Raw genomic sequence first — 13,214 nt, forward strand, 5'->3', positions numbered from 1 at the left:
AATCTGTTCTCAATAAAAACAACAATTTGACAAAAGAAACGGTAATAGCGTTTGTGGACCCATGTCTCACCCGCAGGAAGCCAGCCACACTGCCTCAGCGGTCCTCATTGCGGTCCTCACCCTGGCGCTGGCCGCGCTCATCTTCCGCCGGATCTACCTGGCCCACGAGTACAAGTTTGACTATGACCTGTGACGCTTTGCTCGCCGGCCCTGCGTACCCGCGAAGCCAGTAGCTTGTCTGTAAGCATATATAGCTTTCCAGTTAACCGCTTCTCCTCTTGCTATAGTTCCCTAGTCCCCCAGCCCGACCCCTGACCGGACCATGGACAGCCTTGGGTTTTCGACACCGAAACCAGACTGAAGCCTGGCTTCAAAAAAAAAAGCGGTATTAAACCAGGTAATGTTCGGTGTTGCTCTTTCACCACTCGAACCATGTGCACCTGTTTTCACTGGGTAGGGGGGAGACTTTCATTCCCGAGGAGGAGGTGCCGGTTGACTCTACGTGAACCCCTCCAAGGAGGCCCAGGAGGTGGTGTGTTTTTAACCACTCAAGCCCTATTTTATATATGAAAATGTAAAATAGCCCATCTACAAGCTCACGATGTTTGTGTGTGTGAAGTCGTGAGCTTGTATATCAGATCGTTTTTATTTTAATTTTCAAAAAGGTTTGACATTTTCCACCTACAATATCATGCCCAACATAGGGGCGCCGGGTCGAAGTAAAATCATTGTGCATTTGCTCTAGAGTGTCCTGCATTTGTTCAATTAATGAGTCATGTTTGTTGTCTATTCAACAAACATTTACTATACCTCTCTGTCCTTTTAGTTTTTCAGACGGTCATCTTTACTTGGGTTTGCTGCTTGCTCTCCTTATTAAATATTAATTAAAACTGTACTATAACGTCAACAATGAAGTTTAATGAATATGGGGGGTAGGTGTTTGGTGGTGCGGAAAATAGTTTTATTCCACAAAATATATTGTAGGCCAGTGGTTCTCAAAGTGGGGTCCAGGCACCCTCCGTGTTCCTTGAGGGGGTGGTTCCAAATGGACCCTTGCAGGTCTATAACTCTGACAGGGTATTTGTACATTCTCAGAATTATGGCAGTCCTTGGGGAGGGGGGGGGGGGGTGATACTTGAGAATCACTGCTGTAGACTATGTGTGCAAGATATGTATCCGTATCGTCCATCTACCTTATTGATTCTGTGTTGGGGGCCGCAATCGGTTCACTACATTGTGGCATACAGTGTATAGAGATTTCCCATAAGTCCCTATTGAAGGGAATGAGATCTTGCCCGAGTGACTCTGTGCTGCGTAAATCTGCTTACCGAAGTACAAAAAGAAAAAAAGATGAGAAAATGCTTTGAAGTGTTCATCACCACAGCAGCGCTTAATGGTGTGACCGCATAAGGGCCCATTTGCACTGGTAGAAATTAATGAGGCTTTTGCCAAAGATAGATTTTCTTTTGTGGCGTGAATGGACGGATCCAATGTGACACCAAGGACATTCGCTACGAATGCATGGGTGACATTGGCAATCTTAAAGACTGATGGGGTCCCATGACAGAAAAGTCCCGACGGCAGACATTTGCCACGGATATACCCATTTACAAATTATTTTGTAGTCCATCTTGATCAATATATTGACTCAAATGCCTAAAATGTAAATATAATAATAATAATGGCTAATTTGATTTACAGATGGAAATCCCCCCACACACCAATAATTCCCTTTTCATATAGTTTGAGTTTATAATTGCCCCATCTTTATTTTACCAGTGCAATCCAGCCCAGGGACTACATAACTGCTCCCTATTATTTTTTTTGTTGTATTTACCATTAGGACTTATCATTCTCTTTGATGTCAATGCAAGAATAGATGGGAAGCAATTTAATGTTTCACGTCGTAGCCGGCCGGCATGGGTCTCCAATTTACAACATGGCTGCCTTCACACAGCCCAGACCAGTGGTTCTCAAAGAGGGGTCCAGGGACACTCGGGGTTCCTCGCGGCGGATTCCAAATGAATCCTTCCGGGCCTGTATAACTCTTGAGAGCGTACACAATGTTTCATTTGTACACTCTCAGAGTTCTTTTGGATCCTCTTGAAATGTAAATGTTTCAGGATCACTGGCCCAGAGGTAGCCATAACACCTATTATGTTTGTCATTGTACTTGAGCCATGTGTTATATCTTGTCCAGGTATTTTATTCAGGGCATGGGTGGAAAAAATAACAGACACACATTAACGTGGCATTTATGAAGGTCTTTATAATATCTTGCTGCCTTCACACGCACACACACACACACACACACACACACACACACAAACAACGTAAATCACTTTAATAAAATATTATAATTATATTGTCTGTTATTTGTTGATGTGTCTCAAAGTTTCTTGGAATCTTTACACATTTGGTCCCTTTGAAGAGAGCATGCAGATGCAATGAAATCTACAGTTTTCAATTAAATTGTAATGCCGTATCCCAAGCTGTTTAGGCTCCCCATACAGAGCAGAGAAATGCCGGTCCAAGAAATAAATGCCTACTTTATAATGCTGAAATGGCAGATCTTCAAGCTCACATGGGTTGTGTTGAGCGCTTGAATGAGCTATAGAATTTAAGGAATTCACGAAAGAGGCAACATTTCATATTGCCAATGCTGCAGCACCACACACCCTTTGAAAGTTCGTTTAAGTTTTCATCATTTATTTTGCCAACTCGCGCTGAGCTAAATTTCTAGAAAACATGATGATTTCTGATTTGCTAATACTCATAATCCACTGAGATAGGCTATACTTAGTTCCACATGGGAGACCTGAAATGGTTTTGATGGGACTCCTGCCTCTGACCTAAAGCTTAATGATAATGGTTTCTTTCAGCGGCTCTGCCGGCTCATGCAGAGCACACCAAAACGAGTACTACTGGCCAACAGCTGCCTGATAACGCACGGAGTTCACGAATTTACGAAACGAGGGTTTTAGCCAGCTAGGGCCGGGGAACACTTTTGGAAGGTGGCGTGTGGCAGAGAGTAGCCTAGCATATAGGCTACTACAAATCCTGGTATTACGTCAGGATAAGTGAGGAGGGCTTGTCTGCTGCTGGTCCTGATGCTGCATGCGTGCGGTGCAGCGGTCCACAGCGCATGAAGCCATTTAGAGTCGGATCATCTCTGCGATGCGTAATGTCACACCTCCGCCTCTGACAACGAGATGGTTCAGTGCGAAAGTAGTTTCGGGCGCGGTGTGAAAGGGCTCTAGCTGTATACTCATTCGAGGACTGTTAAAGTTCGCGTCTGATAATGCCATATTATACCAGGCTTTTGTTTTTACTTTTTTGCTTGATTGTCGTCGGGGTGTGCAGCCGAAAGAGTAGAAGTCGGAAAAGACGGTGGTCTGTAGCTGTGGATTCCCACAAGACCGGCAAGTAAGTGTTTTGTTTTGTCTCTATTGAATAAGGTCACCTTCATTAGTAGGCTAGCCAACAGCCGTTCGGTCCTTTTGTTGCAGCGCAACATAGCCTATCTTGTATAGGACTATAATGTTAGATTTATAGGCTAGTGGCTGACGTTAAAGTGAGTTGTGCCGTGCGTGCGTAATGTGCATATCCAAAGCGCAGACATGTAGGCTACTCCAGGCAGCTGATGGAGTAGCCTACTGATCTTTGACTGCTTGTGGAATATATCCCACAGCAGCAGCAAAGATGTAGGAGATTAAAATGGCATTTACATGTATTTCCCCGCGGGAGCTTCACTCAAATATGGAGGCAATGTGATAGTTTTGACATTTTTTTTAATGGGTTTATAAGATGTCTATTTCTGTCACTGAAGAAAGACAGCCCCGGGTTAAAGTGGGGTATAGTATGCATCCAATCCAAATTAAATGATATGCTATACCTAATCTGAAATATGTGCAGTTTCTCTGAATTGAAACAATATCCCATATTGGCAATATTATTGTTTTATAAAGCTTTATACTACTAGTGTTCTAGTCATTGTGTGTTTACCAAACAATCCACTTCGTAGCCATTGTGCATCTATTCATCATAAAAGTATACGGGCTACCCTAAATCATTTTGCTTTTGTAATTTACACAATGCAAGAAAGCCAACCAATGCATAAATGTCCCTGTCTCCACGTTCTGCTCAGCCCCCTCTCCAAGAAGAAGACGCAGGATGGGACCAAAGTTCGCAAGGCGAAGCAGGACCACCTGCTCCGTGTGGATGACCATGACTTCACCATGAGGCCAGCTTTTGCAGGTATATATAGCCTACTACTCCACCGGTTGCAAAGCGTTTTAGCTCAAGACCCAAAAATGTGACGTTTTGACTATACTCAGTGGCTCACGGGTTCAACTGAAACTGTAGCTGCAGTTAACTGTGAGTGTACGTTTTCTACACTGTACAATTCTCAGTGTTATTTAACTCCTGGGCCGTATAACGGACCATTTCTTGATGTTGAGAACAAAATGGCCTACCTACCCTATTTGGGAGAACATTTGGTGAAAATAGCCGATCACAACGTGTCTCAATGCAACCTGTTGTGAGCTTGTAGATCTGATATTTTTGCCAAAGAGATTTGCTGTAGAGGGGAAAGAAGGAGTGGACTTAACCGCTTTCAACTTTGTGCATCTGTCATGGTCATGTCATTGTCATTCATTATAAGCAAAGATTTAAAAATGCTTTACAATAAGTTTGAAAATCGCTAAAACAGACTAGCTAGGCGGCCTATAGTATAGAACCACGGTTGTACTCCAGTCAACTAAGTAACTGTATTTTCAATGGGAAACCTAGTCGTATGGCAAAGTATGAAATAGGGGTTAAGTGGTTAATCTCCACCAGGTCATGCACAAAACATATTGTATTATGATAATAATGTGGTCATCTGAGTGAAAATATTGCTTATCTTAGGTGGCCAGTGGATGGTGGGTGGACATCACAGACGTAACATGCCCATATTTGGAGACTACTTTAAACTAGATTTGAAGGCTGCTTAGCGGCCCGAAAATCTCGTTATGAATAATCTTTTCAGCTCTGCACCTCATAGTGCCCTCATAGAGTACTTGGTAACTACAAACTAATACATCAGGGTTGGGTAACCTTTTAGGGCACATGACCACTAAAGGCTCATACATAGTCTGGATTTTTGGTGGTGGGGTGACCACCGAACTACAGCATGACGTCACGAGCCGCGGTGAAGAGCAAACCACCGCCACCGCTCCAGCCCTTCTCTCTGTTTTTACTTGCCACCGCTCAACGTTATTTCAGCTACGGTGGTCAGCTCACCACAAATGCAGTGCAGAAGTGCATTAATGATGTTAAAGCACCCCCTCGAATGTAATATTGCAATTATACAGGGGAACAAGAGTAAAACTAAGACCAGTAAGACGCGCAAACGCGGGAAGCGAACGCAGCTCGTACATATTCACCATGACTCATGCGTTCGTGTGTCTGTGCCCTTTGTGCCCATATATGGAGCTGAGTGATTTGTTTGTGATTGATGCAACACACTCTATATTTGGACGTAGCTCCATATATGGGCACAAAGGGGGGACACACGGACACACAGACGCACGCACGGACAGACATGATCTGATAGGTCTCATAGTAAGTGCTCACTGCGTTCGCAATAATCGCAAAAAATCAACAAAAATGTAATGACAGATGTAGCCACTACGACCACAAATGTCCCAAGAAACTAGCTAGCCTAATAGCAACCCAGTCTGCTGCGCTCCGGGAGAACAGAGCAGGTGATTTCTTTGTTTTGATTAAGTGTTCATGCTAGTTTGAAGCACGGCTAGAAGGCTGTTCTACAAGTTCAGACTGAGTCCACAAACCAACAGGGCCTTCTACCAAGGGACGATCGAGACCCTGCTGACAAGCAGCTTCACCAGCTGGTATGGGAGCTGCACAGACAGTAGTCTTTCGAGACAGACTGTTAAATTCAATGGAAAAGAGGACACTGTTTTCCCTTAGTTCTTTGCTGATGGGTTCTGAGATTGCACAGACAGGGACCATAAGGCTCTTAGAAGGGTGGTAGTTTAGTTTGAGGAAAATGTCCACCACAAGTCGGCATGTTGATGAGCCCTGGGTGGTTTTCCCACCCCTGAACTACACTTGTGAGTTTACTAAGAAATATGAAGCCATGAATAAAGGTTTGTATATAGTTTGGTGTAAATTATCCAGCAAAAAGATCTGCAGCGGCCTACTCAAATTCTAGAAATCTGTTATCTCATAACAAGCTCACAGCCACACTGTTCTTGAGATGTTGTGAAACTGTACCCAACTGCTGTGTTTCCATTTGGTTAAATTGTTACAGTCTCTGAGTTATGAGGATTTTAATGCGCACAAATGATTTTAGTTTTAGTGTGATAGAACAAGAGAGGTATGGGCCAGCGTGGAAGCAATTGGTTTTGATGTGTAATTTTGAATCATGCATGGACAGTAAAGTTGCAGTGACTGAGGTTGCAGACTTCTTAATTGGTTTTGTGACAGTGTCTCTCTAACATCTGCTGTAGTAAAGACACGCCATTTTCTAGTACCGGTAGTAGCAATTCAGCATGATCGGCCCTGTCTTCTGTTCTGTTTTGTAGGCCTATCCCTGCTCTACGCCTTGCATGGCACCCGCTGCCTATGATTTAGAAATGGATTGAAATTTATGATTTTGATCTTATTAGCTGAAGTGATGGATATGTTGTTCTATATTTGGCCTGAATGCAAACTCAATGTTCGGACCACGAGAGGAGGGTTGTAATACATTGATGCCTCCTGTGAAATGTGTGAATGTTGTTCTTGCTACAGGCGTCGTGGGACTAATTCAATTAAATTTGATTAAAGTGTCAAATCACAACAAGTTGTCTCAAGACACTTTCCATGTAGAGCAGAGAACCAACAGAGATCCCACCCTGAGCAAGAAAGAACTTGAACTAACAGTCTAGGTACAGGTTGTACGGCAGTATCGTGTTGCTAAAAATAGCACATCTATACAGTATAATGATTGGCTTTTTTGCGTCTGACGACACCGGTGTGCAACCACATATAAATCAGGCATAGAAAGGAACAGATGAGAGACAGTACGGATCCCTCTAGGATTGACTTTGTTGGGTCTAGTTTATCAGTGAAGCAGACAGCTTTGTTCTCTTCTGCATCATGCACTTTGTCTTGTGAGCCTCTTACCACCCCCTCCATGGTGCTTTATAGACAATTTAATTGTGTGTGTGTGTGTGTGTGTGTGTGTGTGTGTGTGTGTGTGTGTGTGTGTGTGTGCTGAACAATATACAGTCCTTTTAAACTAAACGGCGAATAGAGAATAGCAGGTGGTCATGTCCTAATAGCTATGTACGGTATGGACCTGCACTAATTCATGTCTGTGGGGGTGTGAGATATGTAATTTCGAGATCTGAAGATTCTGCCAGGTGAAAATCAGGTTATGAATTTATGAGCCAGTTTGAACCAAACTGAATTGAACTCCTGTCCGTTGAATAGACTTGGTCTGGATCAGTCATGCCCGCCCAGTGGTTTTTCTTCCCTTTTCTAGTTAATTTTACAGTGAAGAATGCAGTTGGAAATAACAAGATGTTTTTACTTTGTATTATCGTCATCTCTATCCATCACTAAGCAGTTCTTCCTTCTGGTAGTTGACATTGACATTTTTTGTGCCAATGTTCCCGTGGGTAAATGTTTTTTTGTTTGTTCGTTACACTGACGGATCTGTGGATGATTTGTTATCCTGTTCTAGTGTTCTTATTTTATGAGTGCTCAGCTTTTATTAAGGGGGTTTAACCAATCGATTTAGCACTTTTTGACAAAATATAGTTAAAAACATCTGTGGTCTAGGACTCCTAAATGGCCGTGAATCCTTATCCTGAAAAACACACGTTTGTTAGTATTTGTTGCTGCTGTATTGGCATCAATATACTTACAGAAGCAAAGTAATGGTGCTCAAAGTTGTCTGACTGTTTTGAAAAACAGATTGACAAGCTTGTGGATTGGCTATTCATTTTGAACATCCAAAGTCTAAAATGGCTTAATTGGTTAATGCATGTTTTGTATTATTAATCTAAATCTGCAAAGAAACTTGTAACTTACACCGGTGCTCCACCGGGCGCGTCAGCGTCTCCGTCACCGTCAGGGAATGTTCCCTTTTTAATCAATGAAGGGTGGCTCTACTGCCCGTGTTTAATCAATGAAGGGTGGCTCTACTGCCCGTGTTGCGTTGTGTGACTGAAGGGTGGCTCTACTGCCCGTGTTGCGTTGTGTGACTGAAGGGTGGCTCTACTGCCCGTGTTGCGTTGTGTGACTGAAGGGTGGCTCTACTGCCCGTGTTGCGTTGTGTGACTGAAGGGTGGCTCTACTGCCCGTGTTGCGTTGTGTGACTGCAGAAACGCACAACGGAGACGCAACGCGCCCGGTGGAGACCCGCCGTAAGGCTGTCAAGTAATTATAGTGGTGTAAAGAGACACAATATTTGACATTGAGATGTAGTGGATGTAGTGGATTATAAATGGTAACACTTAAGGAAAGTAAAAGTATCCCGTACAGTACTTGAGTCAATGTACTTCCACCACTGCAACCAGAGCACATTTACCATGGCCAACAAGCAGTAAACTAACAGTGGCTTGGCACATTACAAATTAGCTTTAGGATAGGCTAAATAACTAAGTATGTTATTAGGGCTGCTTTTTGTTTTATGCTTTGTTTTAGTTCATTTGTTTTGTTTGAGGTGCCACTGCTTCCAGAAGGTTGACAGGAGCCTGCTTCCAGAAGCAGGCTTCTGTCAGGCCTTCCTTGTTTACCTCATGTTCAAGAAAACCATCCGGAGATGTGAAAAGACCCTTGCATGCATTTCTTGTCACATTGCAGAGACAGCCTGTCAGCCTATTCCCCTCGTCTCTCCATATTTCACAAAGATGTTCCACCAAAGATGATACCAACATATTATGTTTGTCTCAATGTCTTGCCTTGACGGTGGTGTCTGAAGTATGCTTGTGACTGTCTTAATCTGTCCAGTGTTGACTAGAATAACACGTCACTAGTAATCCATTAAAAAGGGAACAGTTCAGCATCATTAGCTGAAATGGGCTTTTTATTCTCCAAACACATCTTTAGATGCTGCATGCTTTAGTCCTTTACAACAGTAGTTTTCAAAATGGGGACTAGGGGTCCTTCGATGAGTTCCGGGTGGGCAAAATGAGTAAAAGTATAGTTTGTTATACTTCGGATATTCAGTTATAGCCAATCATGACAGATCTGCTATGTTTTCAACATTTTTAAAACGATGTAAAACTAAATAGTTCTGTGGCCAAATACATTGACCAAATGAATGTGGGTGTCCTTGAACAACATGAGAAGAACTGCTTTAACAATACAGACAGCACTGAGGAGTAAGTCGGCTTCATTGCAAATACCATCCTAATCTGGGATATTTGGTATTGTACTGTAATTCCCACAAGGGCTTTCCCAAAGGGATTTACGAGCTGAGCTGTGCTCCAAGTTGTTTGTGCATGAAGTGAGTGAGCGGTGCCACGATAACTTTGGAGACAAATGTATTTTCCCATAAGGATTTTTTAATTATTATTATCTTGAGGGCAAAACAGTGGTGGTAATGGTGGGGAGGGAAATGAGAGCCTGTAGCCTGGAAGAAAAACAGGCTTTCTTCCAAACAGAAGATAACCGCACAGAGTACAAATTTGTCATGTGGTACTCAAGCATTTTCATGCCAAGGACTCCATTTGAATAGATTTGGTGCTGCAGCCAGGGACCCCCATACTTTGATGAAGTATAAAATGCACTCCTCACTGTCCTCACTTGCAAGCAGGTTGCTCTTTATTAAATTGGCGTTTTGGTCGTTAGACCTTCATCAGAACAAACATGGTTAGTGTCACTTAACTTTGAGGTGTGCATCTGCCTTATTTAAAAAGTTTGAATAAGAGGGTGTAGAAATGGAACAGAATGGACACTTGCGGCTCCATTTGTACACTCAGAGTTCCCCTGGTGGAATGTGTCTGCACGTAGTAATGATATATGCCCCCGTGTGTGAGTTCAGATCAATTGTTCAACCTATTGAGGAGAAGGTCGCAGCACAATTGTACGAAATGAGTGATACAGTTATGTATTAATGAGAGCTGCAGTAATAAGAAAATATTATTTGTAATGAAGCCTAAAGGTACGAATATGTATATAATATGAAGTACGACCTGAAATAGCTGCTGTACAATTCATGGTATAATTCCGCCCCAATGTGTCCCTAATAAGAGCATATTAATTGTAATGAAGCCTAAAGGTATGATTAAATTTAATCTGAAGTTGGACCGAAATATAGCTGCTGTACACTTCTGCGCAAATTTGTCCCTAATTACAGCATATTATTTGTAATTAGACGTAACGTAACTTGAAGTAAAATTAACTAGGCTTAATAAAGAACACATTAGTTCTAATGGAAATTTAATTAAATAAAGCATAATAAAGAATGTTATGTTATATGCTTTGTTAGTTCTTATGCAATTTCTTAGACCATAATGTGGGATAATTATAGGGTATAACGTCTGTCTAATAACAAACACATTATTTCTAATTACGCCTTATTAGGTGTACCGTAAATTGTGCTGCGACCGAGGAGGAAAATGTTTTCAGACACAGACGTATGTTTCCTTATAGGATGCAGCATTTAAAGAACTATGTTGTTATGGAGGAGCAGCAGAGACAAAGGTAAACACATTTGAGACTCTTCTAGATTAGAAGAACAGTGAGATCTGAGAGCAGGGAAGCAGCTTACCATAAGTCTGTGTTTTAGTTGTGTGTCACGCAGTGTGAGCTTGTAGATCTGCTGTCTTCCTTGAGAGATGTCATACAAGATGTATAAACCCATGGCAACACACCACACTGGATATATCGTTGCTGTAATTCATACAAATTGTTATAAAGTGTGCACAATGTAACCTTCATGGCCTGTTCAACCCTAATTTTGAACCCAGGTCTCTGGCGCAGATGAAATATCTTTCCACTCACAACTTGTAGATCGGATATAGATTTGGTGTAGATAGAATCAATGTACAGTTGTCCGTTTCATCAAGATGAATGCCGGGTTTAAAGGTACAAACAAGACCGCAAGGTGATCCCTTTGGACGTGTGTTGACTGTACCCTGTACTGATTACATTTCTGCCAATAAAGTATTCAATCAATCAATACAATGACATGCCCCAAAAAATATCATTATGATTCTGTACATCACGTGGTCTCACTGAAAACACTCAGGCTAGGTTAGTCGTTTGGATGGCACATTTGGGGTTGTACTGGCTAAATATGGCATTCAAAATATATTTTTTTATCGAATATTTTAGTTACAATGCAATTGAGGTTGACGTGTTCTTTTAGGGTACAAGCCCATATATCACACTTGAGTCCCGCTCCCTCTGTCTCCTCATCATGATGCATGATGATGTATATGATGATAAGAGATGATAATTCCGCTAAATATCATTTGATGAATCACGAGTGTGATTTTTGTCTTCAATGTTGTGTTTACACAAACACGGAGAGCTGGGCATACAGTATGAGGTGCTAGCGCCCCTCAAACTATTTATGGGTTTTGAACACTATCATGCCTGGCTGTCCAGCCTGTCCTGCATTTGGGTTCTCATCTCACCTACACGTGACGGGTGTCACTTCTTACGTGACTGAAACTCTTGTCACAATAATGTTTACAGTGGAAAGGTTTTTCTTCCATGTGGATACGCTGGTGACGCTTCAGGTTACTTAATTGACTGAAACTCTTGTCACAATGTTTACAGTAGTAGGGTTTTTCTCCAGTGTGGATACGCCGGTGTATTTTCAAAGTACCTAGATACTGAAACTATTGTCACATTGTTTACAGTCAAACGGTTTCTCTCCCGTGTGGATATGCTGGTGTTTCTTCACCTAACTGCTTGAAATTATTGTTACACTGTTTACAGTAAAGGTCTTTCTCCAGTGTGGACACGCAGGTGTAACGTCAGGTGACCTAATTGATTGAAATTCTTGTCACAATGTTTACAGTGGTAAGGTCTTTCTCCAGTGTGGACACGCAGGTGTAACGTCAGGTGACCTAATTGATTGAAATTCTTGTTACACTGTTTACAGTGAAGGTTTTTCCCCCGTGTGGATACGCTGGTGTAGTTTCAAAATATCTAGACGACTAAAACTCTTGTCACATTGTTTACAGTGGTAAGGTCTTTCTCCTGTGTGGATACGCTCGTGTGTCTTCAACTTATGTAAATGACTGAAACTCTTGTCACAATGTTTACAGACATTACAGACAAGAAATGGAACCAAATGGACACTTACGGTTCCGTCTTTCCAGTTTCTGGATCCACTACCTGTGTACTTACGACTGTGTTTGTGTTCAATTGGGGAATTGTTTTGTTCACAGCACAGATTACTTTAGTGGCTTACATTCGCTATACTGTCCAAGCACGTGCAGGAAAAAGCCCTGAATTATGTCATTGTCTTTTGACATAATCTATCTATACTGTAAATGCACCAAGTCTCTATGTCTGTCTGTGTGCACGTTTGTAATGCACATAACCCAAGAACCGTCCGCACCACCGACTTCAAATTTGACATGGGTGTTACACACCCCCGTTACACACCCCCACAGGGAGTGCAGTGCCCGGTATATATATATATATATATATATATATATATATATATATATATATATAGGAATAAAGGGACACTGCCTGACAAAGATAGCCGGTTGTCCAGAACCAGCACAAAAGCCTCTGCCCGGGCTTTATCATCATACATAATCTCATTCCGGCCAATCAGAATTTGTGTCCTCACCTTCCTCTTCAATGTTTGTGTTTACACAAAATTGTCCATTCATTGTCAATGGCATTTTATTTGTTTTCACACACACTAAAAGCTGGACATAGGCCCCTCAAATCAGACCTGTCTGACATTTGGACGTCACGCCGGCACTTTATCAGACTGAGATTGAATCATGATCCAGTGTTATATTTCTCTATGGATTCTGACCTTGGCCCATGCAGCACCTTCTGTTTTTATGTGACATTATGTTCACACAAAGTCATGTGAGGACAATGGACATACATAGTCATGACTCAGAGATTTTGCACGATGAAAAAACAACTGCTGAATAAATCCCCTATGCAGCATACTGCATAGGCTATTATCTGTCAGGTGGAAACCTTGTTTGTCCAAAACGTTTGTGAAAAGC

At 42.0% G+C, this 13,214-nt stretch overlaps 2 protein-coding genes across 2 annotated transcripts in view; both read left to right on the forward strand.

Moving 5' to 3' along the window:
- ube2j1 (ubiquitin-conjugating enzyme E2, J1) overlaps window positions 1-2,333 on the forward strand; it is a 30,007-nt gene extending 27,674 nt beyond the window's left edge. The window contains exon 9 of the mRNA XM_080790371.1: window positions 77-2,333. Coding sequence (XP_080646497.1) covers window positions 77-193 — 117 coding nt within the window. The 3' untranslated portion in view covers window positions 194-2,333. The remainder of the gene's footprint in view (window positions 1-76) is intronic.
- A 968-nt stretch (window positions 2,334-3,301) lies between these two features.
- The window catches only part of LOC308333889 (gamma-aminobutyric acid receptor subunit rho-2-like), a gene marked incomplete at its 5' end in the record, with an annotated part of 29,153 nt that continues 19,240 nt past the window's right edge, over window positions 3,302-13,214 (forward strand). The window contains 2 exons of the mRNA XM_080790403.1: window positions 3,302-3,426; window positions 4,148-4,257. Of these exons, the coding sequence (XP_080646529.1) occupies window positions 3,302-3,426; window positions 4,148-4,257 (235 nt within the window). The remainder of the gene's footprint in view (window positions 3,427-4,147; window positions 4,258-13,214) is intronic.

The sequence above is a fragment of the Protomyctophum bolini genome (genome assembly GCF_963924005.1).
Source record: "Protomyctophum bolini genome assembly, chromosome: 19".
In the NCBI taxonomy this organism is placed as follows: Eukaryota; Metazoa; Chordata; class Actinopteri; order Myctophiformes; family Myctophidae; genus Protomyctophum; species Protomyctophum bolini.